The 14,587-nt window shown below is 40.7% G+C and overlaps 1 protein-coding gene across 1 annotated transcript; it reads left to right on the top strand.

Annotated features, from left to right (window-relative positions):
* Positions 1-511: 511 nt before the first annotated feature.
* LOC133481848 (cytochrome P450 2C42-like) lies at positions 512-11,285 on the top strand. The gene is made up of 9 exons (XM_061781041.1): positions 512-738; positions 2,200-2,362; positions 3,889-4,038; positions 5,526-5,686; positions 8,757-8,933; positions 9,159-9,300; positions 9,554-9,741; positions 9,821-9,962; positions 10,133-11,285. The coding sequence occupies exons 1-9, from the start codon at positions 565-567 to the stop codon at positions 10,312-10,314; spliced, it is 1,479 nt and encodes a 492-aa protein (XP_061637025.1). The 5' UTR covers positions 512-564; the 3' UTR covers positions 10,315-11,285.
* The last annotated feature ends 3,302 nt before the right edge of the window (positions 11,286-14,587 follow it).

Raw genomic sequence — 14,587 nt, 5'->3', positions numbered from 1 at the left:
GATACCAGACAAAAAAAGTTTTCTTCTAATCTCATGATTTTTTGGTTTAAAAAATACCACTTTAATAACATAATATTTCAGTTTTTCGGTAAAAAATCTGACTTTGACTTCATGTTTGTAACATTTGAAGACTTTCATCTTAATCATGCATGTAATCTCAACATTTTTGTAGAGAGAAAAAAAACCTATTTATTTAATATCGTTATCTTCAAATTCCTCCCATCCCCACAAAAGCAATTTATTCTTAGAATATTGTCAGCTTTTTCAAAATAAAAATTTACCATTCACAACTTTAATCCTGTAAATTTTGTAATTATTTGATTTTATTTATTTATTTTATGGTGGGTTGAATTTCAAACTACCTGACTTCAGTTCACTTTAACAGGGGGTCCATTGTAAGTGAAAGGTCCATGTTGACTGAGGTCAAAATTGACTTGTTTGTTCTGGCTGATGAGAAGTGGGCAAAGGTGCAAAGAGGAGTCACATGACCAACATGACCTGCCTCCTCCTGCTCATTCCTGCAATTATTCGGTCATTTGGGAACGATTCACGTTCTTGAGCATTATGGAGGTTTCTGTGGCAATCTTGTTACTCGGGGTCCTGCTAGTTCTACTCTGGTTACTTGACAAAAAGAAGAGCAGCAGGACGCGTGGTCTTCCTCCAGGCCCGCTCGCACTTCCTCTTGTAGGAAACCTGCCACAGCTGGACAAACACGTTCCTTTTAAAAGCCTCCTTAAGGTGAGAACCAACAACTGTTATGTATTAGCAGTTAAAGTTATTTCAAAATGTAAAAAAAAGAAAAAAGAGAGATTTATCATTCTTTTCAAAGAAAAAAAAAGATGAATTTTCTGTCAAAAATATGACTGATTCTGAAAAAAAAATGGAATTGAAAAAACTTAAATTGTGTAATTATGTAGGGCTGTCAAAATCAAAGCATTAATTCGTATAATTTTCAAAAATATGTACCGGATTAATCATGTATTAACTCAGATTAATTACACATTTTTTTTGACCGCACACGCTACTTTTTCTTAACCGCGGATGGATAGCTGAAAAGGTTATCGCAGGTTGCGATAAGGTCCTCTATGATCGGGTCAATGCTTACACCCTTGCAAAGATGAGTGAGGCGACTCCAACTGGTGTGCTTACTTCAAACGTCATCCTGATGGGATTTTTTCGATAAAAACAAAGGTAATTTGCATGTTTTGCAGCGCTGAATTCTCTTTTAAGCGAAGCACGAGAAGTTTATACCATCTCAAAGCAAAAGGTCGTAAACGTGGTATATTTGACGCCTGTGATTAATCAAACTTCAAAAGTGTGATAAATCTGATTTTAAAAAATAATTGAGTGACAGCCCCCGTAATTTGGCCATTTTTTCCCTGAAAAAAAAAATAAAACTGTTATCTTGGCATGAAAAAAACAAAGGTTTTTTTTCTCATAAAACTCTGACTCAAATAAGACTATTCTCGTATAGCGATACATTTTTTTAATCTAAAAAAAAAAAGGAACTTTAATCACGTTATTTTTTAAAGATGACCCTTTTCTCTAAAATATATTGTTCTCCAAAAATAGGATTTAAAAAACATGACTTTCATCTTATTTTAATGTACTTTTCTTTTAAAAGCCTCTTTAATATACAACCCCAATTCCAATGAAGTTGGGACGTTGTGTTAAACATAAATAAAAACAGAATACAATGATTTGCAAATCATGTTCAACCTATATTTAATTGAATACACTACAAAGAAAAGATATATAATGTTCAAACTGATAAACTTTATTGTTTTTAGCAAATAATCATTAACTTAGAATTTTATGGCTTGAGGTTGTAAGATATTTACCACCAACATCTATTATATATTCTAAAAATTATATGTACTGTATGTCTGTATTGTACTGCCCCCAGGTGGCTATGGCTTGCACACTAGAAGGAGTAGTACGATGTCCATTGAATTGACTCTAAAAATGTATTAAAAAAATCTTTGATTTGTTACATTCTACTTGAATGTCATTACTGTATGTTTTTATAAAGCAACATTTTATAGTTTGCTGTTTTTCTTGTTAGAAACACATTACAAAAACATTTTGGGGGAGGCTGGAATGAATTAATGGCATTTCCCTTCATTTGAGTTATGAACATAGTCACAGAAGGAATCAAACTTGTATTTCAAGGCACTGCTATGTATATTCTTTTTCCAGCTGAGTGAAACGTACGGCCCGGTGATGACGGTGCACTTGGGCTGGCAGCGTGCAGTGGTCCTGGTAGGCTACGAGGCCGTCAAAGAAGCTCTCGTGGACCAGGCGGACGACTTCACCGGCAGAATGCAGATCCCATTCCTCGTCAAAGCCACCAGGGGCTATGGTGAGCTCTGCCATCAGAGCGCAGGCCCCCTAAACGTTTACCTACATGCACGACAAAAACTGACCTTGAAAAAAACAAACAAAGCCATTCCTCATTTCTTGATTTGCTGCAATCTTGTAGCATCTTAGTGCCAAAGAACTATGTTGAACAAAGTGGAGGAGGTTCATTTAGTCAGGCCATAGCCTTGTCTAACAGAAATAAAAGTGCGTTGTTTCCATCTTGTGGCAATTGTACATAATTGCAAACCTTTCACGGTGGATGTCAGTTACTTGCAGATTTTCACTATTTGCGGCAGGGTTTGGTGCCTGTCCCCCTCACTGTATATGACTTAATCTAAGCAAAATTATCTGTCAATGGAACAGGCCAATTTGACTTGGTAAGATTTCGTAAAATAAGTAAACATAGCTAGTCTCAAAACCCTGCCAAAAATACTAGTTTATTTACTGTATATTACCTTGGTCCTACATCTATCGTATTGCAGTGGTGCCGTGAGATACAGGTTTAATTTCTTCCATGACCTCGATGGTAAAAACATTTTAGTATCTCAAATCATCTTTTCCCATTGAACTGAATGGAAATGCCAACATGTTCCAGCCTCCCACCAAAAAAAAAAAAGATTGTGAAGTGTTTTTTTTTAATAAGAAAAACAGCATTCTGTTATATTGTACTTTTTTTTAAAAACAGTGATGACACTTTTTTGCTTCAGTTCAATGTACATTTTGCTGCTCCTTCTGGTGTGTGCCTTGGCCACCTGGGGAAACTATACGGATATACATGGAGATGGCCAAAACTCCTCAGTGAATCATTCTTTCCAGTGGATAAAGAATACAGTATATGCCTGTGAGTGTTGTTTATAGTCTGTCGATATGTGTTTCTGCAGTTTGTGTTCAAATATGTTTAAATGGTTATAAAAAACGTCAATGGTAATTTCGATAGCCCATCGTGTCGTTTTGTATCGTGTGTTAGCATTAAGCTAGCAAACATTCCTAAGGCAACGTTATCTGCTTGTTTTAAATACATGCTGTGTTGTTCTCTTTGTTTACTGTTGAGTTTGATTGTAAACTTTAAATGGCAGTGGCAATAAACAGCTTGAAGACCATTTTTTTGAAGAATTACCAAACTACTGCTTGTTGTGAAGGGAGTGAATTGAGTTGCGTTCCTTGCCATCGTACAGTGTTTGTAATGCAAAATTTTTGCTTGCAAGTCAAAGCAAAAAATCGGCCAGACAACGGCTCGTACCTCAAAAAGTCGGACCACTCGTATCTCAAGGCACCACTTATTTCTATTTTTTTTTTTAGCTAAACTGACCAGTCATACTGTAACATCTCAATAAGAAGTTAAAATGCCTTATTGAGAGTTTTTGCTTAAAATAAAATGCTTGAATCAAGTAAAATGCTCTCACACAAAGACTGTCTGGTTAGAAGAAATGGGCAGACAAGGATCAAACATGCATATTTTGGCTTGATTTGAGATATTTCATCTTTATTAGTTTGTGCAGTTTCTTTTTTTTTTTTTTTTTAAATCAGGTTTGGGCATCAGCAACGGTGAGCGCTGGCGTCAGCTTCGACGTTTCACCCTGACCACGCTGCGGGATTTCGGGATGGGCCGCAAAGGGATGGAGGCGTGGATCCAGGAAGAGAGCAAACACATGAGGGCCCACATTGACACTTATAAAGGTGCTGTTTGAAATCCACTCCATGCATTCATCTACCTCACTGGTTCTCAAACTGTGGTCCCTGGACCGTAACCCTTGAGGGTGCATGAGCTGTAGTTTGGAAGTCTTCAAAATAATTTGCAATATATTTTTGTGTTGTACCTTTTTTTCTTGCAAAAAACTGCAACTTAATTATTATAACATTGCAACTTTAAGATGAAATCATTTTTAATAGTTAATTTAAAAAAATATCATAATATTATGATTTTTTCCCCTTAAAAATAGGAAACTTTTTAATTTTTATGGCATTCAGGGGTACACCTGGTAGTTAGTTCTAATTGCTTTTAAGATTGTGAGGGGGTCATGTAAGATGTAAAATGTGCCCCTGTAAGGGTTCGCTGGACCTAAAATTTGGAGAACCCTTGACTTAACCCACCACGTTAAGTATGCCTGCACCTACACCTTCCCGCAAAATATTATCTAACTTTAATCTTGTAACTTTGTTGTTTTAATTCCAATTCTCCAATAAAATTAGAATTTTAATTAATTGAGAAAAATATATATACTGGCGGCACGGTGGCCGACTGGTTAGAGCGTCAGCCTCACAGTTCTGAGGACCGGGGTTCAATCCCCGGCCCCGCCTGTGTGGAGTTTGCATGTTCTCCTCGTGCCTGCGTGGGTTTTCTCCAGGCACTCCGGTTTCCCCCCACATCCCAAAAACATGCATGAATTGGAGACTCTAAATTGCCCGTAGGTGTGAATGTGAGTGCGAATGGTTGTTTGTTTCTATGTGCCCTGCGATTGGCTGGCAACCAGTTCAGGGTGTACCCCGCCTCCCGCCCGATGATAGCTGGGATAGACTCCAGTACGCCCGCGACCCTAGTGAGGAGAAGCGGCTCAGAAAATGGATGGATGGATGGATATTTGCACTATTTGCATATACTGGCCACTCATGCCAGAGTAGCATCTGCTCCGTTTGCACACTGATTGAGGAGTATCTGTAACATTTGCACAACCAACATTGTCCCAGATTATCGCACTACTCGTCACTTTAAACCGCATACACTCCTTGAAGTCTCAGCGCCCTTTGCACAATGGTCATTGCACCGGACTATTGCAATATTAGTCATTCGAACTGCTCTAAGTGCTAGAGGACTCTGCATCTTTTTGCACAATTGCTTTTTGTCAATGTCTTTATGGCTCCAAAGTGTTCTGTAAATTGACTGTCTGTTGTACTAGAGCGGCTCCAACTACCGGAGACAAATTCCTTGTGTGTTTTGGACATACTTGGCAAATAAAGATGATTCTGATTCTGATTCTGATATATACTGTTTTACTTTAATTCTGTAATATTGCAAAATTTTCTTGAAAAAACACTTTTTGTAATTATTTCAAAGTCATCTTGGGTGACTTAATACAGTGTCCCAAGCTGCCTTTGATTATGTCATCAATGTGTGACATCGCATTTTCATCATCGCCCGCCATTTTTGCTTTTCTCATCCCCTCCAGCCACCCCCTTTGACCCGTCCTTCCTGCTGAGCTGCTCAGTATCCAACGTGATTTGCTCCCTGGTGTTCGGCCAACGCTTTGACTATGAGGACGCCGACTTCCTGCGGCTGCTTTCGATCATTTTAGAAATAGTCCAGTTTGTGGCCAGTCCTCTGGGGCAGGCAAGTGATACTTCTATGCATCAGCAAAAAAAAATAACAAATAAACACCAGGAATTATTGGAAATTAAATATTAAGCACATCCTGTGTTACTCACATCAAACTGAGACTTGGGTTTCTGTTGCTGGATTTTTGTCAGTGTTGTTGTTGTCTACTTTTTATATCTTCAAATCAATTCTTAGGCACATATTACTCCTTTTGCCAAGGGTTGGGTTTCTTCCTTCCGCCTTCCAACACACATGACTTTAATACCATTGGCTGGTTTTTGATGCGTCATTGGACGTAATAGTCCACTTTTTTCTACCTATAAAATGCTTTTTGATAATAATAATAATAATAATGCCTTAGATTTACTGTATATAGCGCCTCTTATGGAACCCAAGGCCACTTCACACAAATTAGACAGACAAGAACACAGAACAATAGAGATCAAAAGCTGATTGAAACTGGCGGTTTTTTTTTAAGGTTGTGTTTGAAGGTGTTCGGCAATTGGGCGTATGAGATGTCCGAGAGGAGAGCGTTCCAGAGGGTGGGGGCTGCAATGCTTAAGGTTCTTGTCCCATAGGTCCACAACCGGGTATGGGGGTTGGAGAGGGGACCAGATTTGGAAGACCTAAGGTGGTTTGGTGGAGAGGTATAGCTAAGTGTTGTCAGCATAACTGTTGAGGCCATGGTGGTGGATAATTTGTCCAAGTGGGAGCATGTAGACAGTGAAGAGGAGGGGTCCAAGCACGGAGCCTTGAGGGACACCATGGTGTACTGGGACAGGAGTGGAGGTGTTGCCGATTGGAAAGGTCAGATGTGAACCAAAAGAGGGCCATGTCAGTGAGGCCCAGGTGGTGAGATAGGTGGTTGAGGAGAATGATGTGGGAGACTGTGTCCAAAGCTGCAAAGATTTTAGGAGAATGAGAATGCTGAATTGGCCAGTGTGTGTGTGTTGTGTGTGTGTCTGTGTGTGTGTGTGTGTGTGTGTGTGTGTGTGTGTGTATGTATATGTATATATATATATATATATATATATATATATATATATATATATATATATCAAATCCGGCTTCGCCTGTGTGGAGTTTTCATGTTCTCCCCGTGCCTGCATGGGTTTTCTCCGGGCACTCCGGTTTCCTCCCACATCCCAAAAACATGCGTGGTAGGTTAATTGAAGACCGGTTCAGGGTGTACCCCGCCTCCTCCCCGAAGATAGCTGGGATAGGCTCCAGCACGAATAATACAATGATTTGCAAATCATGTTCAACCTATATTTAATTGAATCCACTACAGAGACAAGATATTTAATGTTCAAACTGATCAACTTTATTGTTTTTAGCAAATAATCATTAACTTGGAATTTTTGGGCTGCATTTTTGGGTTTCAAAAAAGCTCGGACAGGTGGCAAAAAAGACTGAGAAAGTTGAGGAATGCTAATCAAGCACCTTTTTGGAACATCCCACAGGTGAACAGGCTAATTGGGAACAGGTGGGTGCCATGATTGGGTATAAAAGGAGCTTCCCTGAATTGCTCAGTCATTCACAACCAAAGATGGGACGAGGTTCACCTCTTTGTGAACAAGTACGTAAGAAAATAGTCGAACAGTTTAAGGACAATGTTCCTCAACGTACAATTGCAAGGCATTTAGGGATTTCATCAACTACAGTCTATAATATCATCAAAAGGTTGAGAGAATCTGGAGAAATCACTGCATGTAAGCGGCAAGGCCGAAAACCAACATTGAATGCCTGTGACCTTCGATCCCTCAGGCGGCACTTCATCAAAAACCGACATCAATGTGTCAAGGATATCACCACATGGGCTCAGGAACACTTCAGAAAACCAATGTCAGTAAATACAGTTCGGCGCTACATCCGTAAGTGCAACTTGAAACAATACTATGCAAAGCAAAAGCCATTTATCAGCAACACCCAGAAACGCCGCCGGCTTTAAGATGGACTCTAAGACTCTAAGATGGACTGATGCAAAGTGGAAAAGTGTTCTGTGGTCCGAAGAGTCCACATTTCAAATTGTTTTTGGAAATTGTGGACGTCGTGTCCTCCGGGCCAAAGACGAAAAGAACCATCCGGGCTGTTATGGACGCAAAGTTCTAAAGCCAGCATCTGTGATGGTATGGGGCTGTGTTCGTGCCAATGGCATGGGTAACTTACACATCTGTAAAGGCACCGTTAATGCTGAAAGGTACATACAGGTTTTGGAGAAACATATGCTGCCATCCAAGCAACGTCTTTTTCATGGACGCCCCTGCTTATTTCAACAAGACAATGCCAAACCACATTCTGCACGTGTTACAACAGCGTGGCTTTGTAGTAAAAGAGTGCGGGTACTAGACTGGCCTGCCTGGAGCCCAGACCTGAAAATTGAAAATGTGCGGCGCATTATGAAGCGTAAAATGCAAAAACGGAGACCCCGGACTGTTGAACAGCTGAAGCTGTACATCAAGTAAGAATGTTAGGGGAATTTTTTCCACCTACAAAGCTTCAACAATTAGTGTCCTCAGTTCCCAAACGTTTAACGCAATAAAATTTCAAGTTAATGATTATTTGCTAAAATCAATAAAGTTTATCAGTTTGAACATTAAATATCTTTTCTTTGTAGTGTAGTCAATTAAAAATAGGTCAAACACGATTTGCAAATCATTGTTTTCTATTCTTCATTGGAATTGGGGTTGTATATATATATATATATATATATATATATATATATATATATATATATATATATATATATATATATATATATATAATGTGGTCCTTGAAGGCCTCAAGGTGGACAGTGTAGTCAGTTGTGATGGGATTTCTACATCACATATTGTCATGTTTTACTCCTTTTGCCTCAATTGTGAATTTTGCCATTGAACTGCTTCTTAGAGAACAGCAATATGTGCAAAAAGTACTGAAACACTGAAAAGTTGGACATGTATTCCAAAGTTTAGAGTAGGTCAAATGAAGTTCACCTGGTTGTCGGGCATTTGAGCTTCATCTTGAAATTTCACTCGAAAGCTCAACATCTTAAACTTTTGCTGAGTACAGTATACTGTATATCAATGACTGAATTCTTCCACAGTTGTACAACATTTTTCCGTGGCTGATCGAGCATCTTCCTGGTTGTCAGCACAAGGTGTTTGGACACATGGAGGTGGTGCGATCTTTTATCAATGAGAAGATCCAGCAGCACCAAGACTCCATGGAGCCTGGCACACCCCGAGACTACATCGACTGCTTCCTGAACCGCATCCAACAGGTCGGAAAGAAAAACCCAAATCCTTCATGTGGACAGAATGCAGCAGCTTGGCTTCTCACTGAGTCAATGGCATTGTTTTAAGATTTTACTAGGGATTTTTAAAGCATGTATGGGTCTGGAACCAAGACACATAACTGAACTATTAAACCCTGATGTAGTTAGAGTATTGTTATTATAGTAGTAGTGGATCTGCAACATCAGTTGTGACCGCGTTTGTGTCCTCAGGAGAAGCACAACGAGGCCACTGAATTCTTCTACGAGAACCTGCAGGCCACAGTCATGAATCTCTTCATGGCAGGAACCGAAACCAGTAGCTCCACCATCAGATATGCCCTCAGTGTGTTCATCAAACATCCCGAAGTACAAGGTAGCAAGCTCCTGCAAGGACAAAGACACATGGCTATGACCCAGGAACTAAAAAATGTGATTCACACAACGTCGAATGGAGGCAACTGTGAAGATGTTTCACTTTTAATGCAAAAAAGACTTCTTCAGTTCACAATTTTAAGGGGGCAAATTTTTTTGTCAACATTCAACATTTGCAGATTACCATGACCTAGATAACTGACAATCTACACAGACAAAAAAGTGTTTGTTTATGGTGGGGTTGTTTTATCCAGAGAAAATGCAGCAGGAGATCGACGGCGTGATTGGACGAGAGCGCTGCGTCAACATGGAGGACAGGAAGTTCATGCCTTTCACGGACGCTGTCATCCACGAAGTGCAACGCTTCCTTGACATCGTCCCCTTCAGCATGCCGCACTGCACGCTCCGTGACGTCCCGTTCCGAGGCTACACCATTCCCAAGGTAGTCCTCAGCAGACAGTCCTCAAGTCCTGGTTTGGTTCCTGTAATCCGAATGTCCGTCTTCATTGTGTCACAAACAGGACACCATCATCGTGCCCCTGTTGCATTCTGTGCTGAAAGACGAGACACAGTGGGCGGATCCTCGAACCTTCAATCCGCAACACTTCCTGGACCACAACGGCAACTTTAAGAATAACCCGGCGTTCATGCCTTTTTCATCAGGTATTTGTATGTACAGTATGTACAATGCTGTGAAATATTATTTGCCCACTTCTCAAATTCTTAGATTTTGGGTAGAATCCCCACTTTAAGTTCATCAAACAAGATATGGTTCACGGATCCCCAGGATGTGGGAACCCCAGTAAGGACCCGCGTGTGTGTGTATGTTTTAGGAAAAAGAGCTTGCGTCGGGGAGTCTCTGGCCCGCATGGAACTGTTCATCTTCCTGGTCTCGCTGTTGCAACATTTCAGCTTCTCCTGCCCGGGGGGTCCGGACAGCGTGGACCTGACCCCAGAGTACAGCAGCTTTGTCAACATGCCTCGACGACACCAGCTCGTTGCCATGCCACGCTGACACCTGCACCCTCAACCAGTCAATCGGAGTATTTGTTATTCACCTTTATCATGGGTGTTCTCAAACTTTTTGGGTCCCCCAACCCCAATAATTATAATAATAATACATTTTATTTCAAGTGTCTTTCAAGAAACCCAAGGACACTGAACAATAAAATAGTGGTTAAAATCACAGAGAGAAAATTAATAAAATAATGTAAAATTGCATGAAGATACAAACATATATTCAAAATGAATAACATACACAATATTGAGGCAATATTGAATAGGTGCGTTCTGAGTCTGGATTTGAAGAGAAGAAAAGAGTCAATGTTGCGGATGGCAGGTGGCAGGGAGTTCCAGAGTTGGCTCTGCTCCCCTTGCAGGCTGAACATTGAGGGGAAGAGAGGAGGAGGATCGGATGGAGCACACTGAAGTGGCGGCCGGACACATAAGGAGGGCGGAGATGATCAATTCCCATGAACGTGTGTAAAATAATTTTGAATTGAATTCTGTAGATTACTGGGAGCCAATGGAGTTGCTGTAAAATGGGGGTGAGATGGTGGTACTGGGGTGTTTGGTGATCAGACAGGCTGCAGAGTTTTGAACCAGCTGGAGTTTCCGGAGAGATTTTTCAGGAAGAGCAAAAAGAAGAGAATTACAGTCATCGAGGCGGGAAGTAACGAGGCTGAGGTGAGGGAGGGGCGGAGCCGGCTGATAATGCAAAGGTGAAAGTATGATGACCGGGTAATGTGATTTTAAACGAGAGAGAGCGGTCGAGGATGACACCCGGACTCTTTACTTGAGGGGAAAGAGACAGTGGAGTTGTCAATTGTTAGGGTGAAACTGTCAACTTTCACCAACCGATGTTTATCATCAGATCATAATGTGTGTGTGTGTGTGTGTCCACTAATTAAGTACTGACAACATGGACATGCAAAGAGAAAATGTGAAAACAAATTATTCTGTATGTAATAAATAAGCTACATCCTGTATGACATTCATTTCTATGTTATTATCATATGCAGCGACAGAAATGAATTTTTCACATTATCTTTTATTGCTAGTGATGCTAATGTGACTTGTCCGTGGCATTTTAAAATGAAACAGCATCACATGAATGGGCCTGTCGCCTGGACATATCATTAGGTACACCATCCGGGGTCATGTCCACCAAGTCAACTTCTATATATCCATCCATCCATTTTCCATACCGTTCATCCTCCCGAGGGTCGCGGACATGATGGAGCAAATCCCAGCTGACTCTGGGCGAGAGGTGGGTGCAACCTGAACAGGTCGCCAGGTGTACCTAATGAAGCGGCCGCTGAGTGTCTCGCTCGCCTCCTGCTGGGCAGTTGCGACGTGGCTCCTAATTCCCAAATCCCAAACCCCGCCCCCTCACGCGCTCAAACACTCAAGAGAAACAGTGACCTGAACAGATGTGAGTGTCATTATGTGTGTTATATTATTACTGCGTGCTTGGAAGTTTGTGAAAAAACAAAGTCCGAAGTTGGGCGTTGACGCACAAAAAGAACTTTTGGAGGTCAAACATTTGGGATCCAGAGAAATGTTCTCCTGTGTGGAGTTTGCATGTTCTCCCCGTGCCTGCGTGGGTTTTCTCCGGGCACTCCGGTTTCCTCCCACATCCCAAAAACATGCATTAATTGGAGACTCTAAATTGCCCGTAGGCATGACTGTGAGTGTGAATAGTTGTTTGTTTCTATGTGCCCTGCGATTGGCTGGCAACCAGTTGAGGGTGTACCCCGCCTCCTGCCCGATGACAGCTGGGATAGGCTCCAGCATGCCCGCGACCCTAGTGAGGAGAAGCGGCTCAGAAAATGGATGGATGGATGGAAACATCACTACAGAGGTGGGTAAAGTAGCCCAAAATTGTACTCGAGTAAGATAGTCCTAAATAAATACCCGAGCAAGATTTAGCAAGTATCCAGTGGGGAAAAACGCCTACTCAAGTACTGAATAACTGGAGAGTAACTTCTGCTTTTATGAAAAAAATGTCAATAAGAGAATGAAGGTCAAGTACAATATATATATTAGGGGGGGTGATATACACCCATATTACTGTAATGTTCAAAATTATTGTTTTGTAGAATCTTTTAATTTTTTTTTTCCTCTCATGCAAACACATGTAAGTCACTGATGGTGTAGTGGTGCACTCGCCTGACTTTGGTGCGGGCAGCGTGGGATCAGTTCCCACTCAGTGACGGTGTGAATGTGAGTGTGAATGGTTGTCCGTGTTTATATGTGCCCTGCGACTGACTGGCGACCAGTTCAGGGTGTAGTCCGCCTTTCGCCCAAAGTCAGCTGGGATAGGCTCCAGCGCCCCGCGACCCTAACCAGGATAAGCGGTGTTGACAATGGATGGATGCAAACACATGTACCGATACCAAATACATCACACTGCTGTACTTAAAAACTCACGAAGAGTTGTTCATGGAGTCATGTATTATTTATTTAGTGAACCTTAGCCAGGTAATGTACAGTGGGTATGGAAAGTATTCAGACCCCCTCTTTTTTTTTATTCATTGTTATATTGCAGCCATTTGCTAAAATCATTTAAGTTCATGTTTTCCCTCATTAATGTACACACAATACCCCATATTGACAGAAAAAAAATTGAATTGTTGAATTATTTTGCAAATTTATTAAAAAAGAAAAACTGAAATATCACACAGCCATAAGTATTCAGAACCTTCGCTCAGTATTTAGTAGAAGCACCCTTTTACGCTAATACAGCCATGAGTCTTTTTGGGAATGATGCAACAAGTTTTTCACACCTGGATTTGGGGATCCTCTCCCATTACTCCTTGAAGATCCTCTCCAGTTCTGTCAGGTTGGATGGTGAACGTTGGTGAGTAGCCATTTTCAGGTTTTTCCAGAGATGCTCAATTGGGTTTAAGTCAGGGCTCTGGCTTTGGGTTCTTCTTTACCGCTCTCCCCCGATTGCTCAGTTTGTGTGGACGGCCAGCTCTAGGAAGGGTTCTGGTCGTCCCAAACGTCTTCCATTTAAGGATTATGGAGGCCACTGTGCGCTTAGGAACCTTAAGTGCAGAATTTTTTTTGTAACCTTGGCCAGATCTGTGCCTTGCCACAATTCTGTCTCTGAGCTCTTCAGGTAGTTCCTTTGACCTCATGATTCTCATTTTCTCTGACATGCATTGTGAGCTGTAAGGTCTTATATCGACAGGTGTGTGGCTTTCCTAATCAAGTCCAATCATTATAATCAATCACAGCTAGACTCCAATGAAGGTGTAGAACCATCTCAAGGATGATCAGAAGAAATGGACAGCACCCGAGTTAAATATATGCGTGTCACTGCAAAGGGTCTGACTACTTATGGCTGTGTGATATTTCAGTTTTTTTTTTTTAATAAATCTGCAAAAATTTCAACAATTCAGTGTTTTTCTCTCAATATGGGGTGCTGTGTGTACAATGCGATATAGCAACAAGTTACATATTACATTACATCATAGCACATGGTGAATAAAAGGTCCATAAAAGGCATGTGTACGGATGTTCTCTAAAGCTGGAGAACTTGCCTTAAAAAAATGTAATCACCTGAATGCCAAGACATTAGAATAAATAAATAAATAAAATGTAGACGCCTACAGATGACTATAGATGTGAATTATTGTTCTCAAATTTTTAATGGAACTGTAAGGCTTCATGCTCATGTCCTGCTTATTTTCCAGCTAATAAATCACATCGTCATCTGCAGGGTTTGTGTTGCACAATCTATTTAGGTATGTCATCTCAATAAATTGCAATAAATATATTCTATCACCAAAAAAAATTTAATAGAGTGTATACTAATTTATTGAGATGTACCTGTATATAATAAAACTCCCTGCCTCAAAGACAGTCGCCAGCCAGGTTGGCATTTCAAATGAGAATCAGTTCTTAATTGCCTCAACGGGTTAAATAAAGATTTAGGTTATAAAAGTATCAAAAATATTTAAAACTTAGATTAAAATATAAAATTTGACAAATTTGAAAGCTTGAAATACCATCATATTTTTTTAGATCCAGTAGGTGTAAGTAATGACCAACATCAGCCTCATTTGCTTAAGCTACCCTGAACTAGTAAGTGCAATGGAACCACAAACCACATGGGCTACAGGGACCTTTTGCTACCAGGAACTCAAAGTTCCTGGGCTGGTTGGTGGAAAAGCCTCTAATGCTGCTACCTGCAAGATGAAATCACTTCAGAAATGTTTTCTACCTTACCACTAATTCCCAAAGAAAAAATACGCACACACACAAACAGCTCATAAAGT

This window comes from Phyllopteryx taeniolatus, chromosome 8, assembly GCF_024500385.1.
Source record: "Phyllopteryx taeniolatus isolate TA_2022b chromosome 8, UOR_Ptae_1.2, whole genome shotgun sequence".
In the NCBI taxonomy this organism is placed as follows: domain Eukaryota; kingdom Metazoa; phylum Chordata; class Actinopteri; order Syngnathiformes; family Syngnathidae; genus Phyllopteryx; species Phyllopteryx taeniolatus.
Note: the sequence above shows the minus strand (reverse complement) of the source record. Positions and strands in the feature narration are given on the sequence as shown.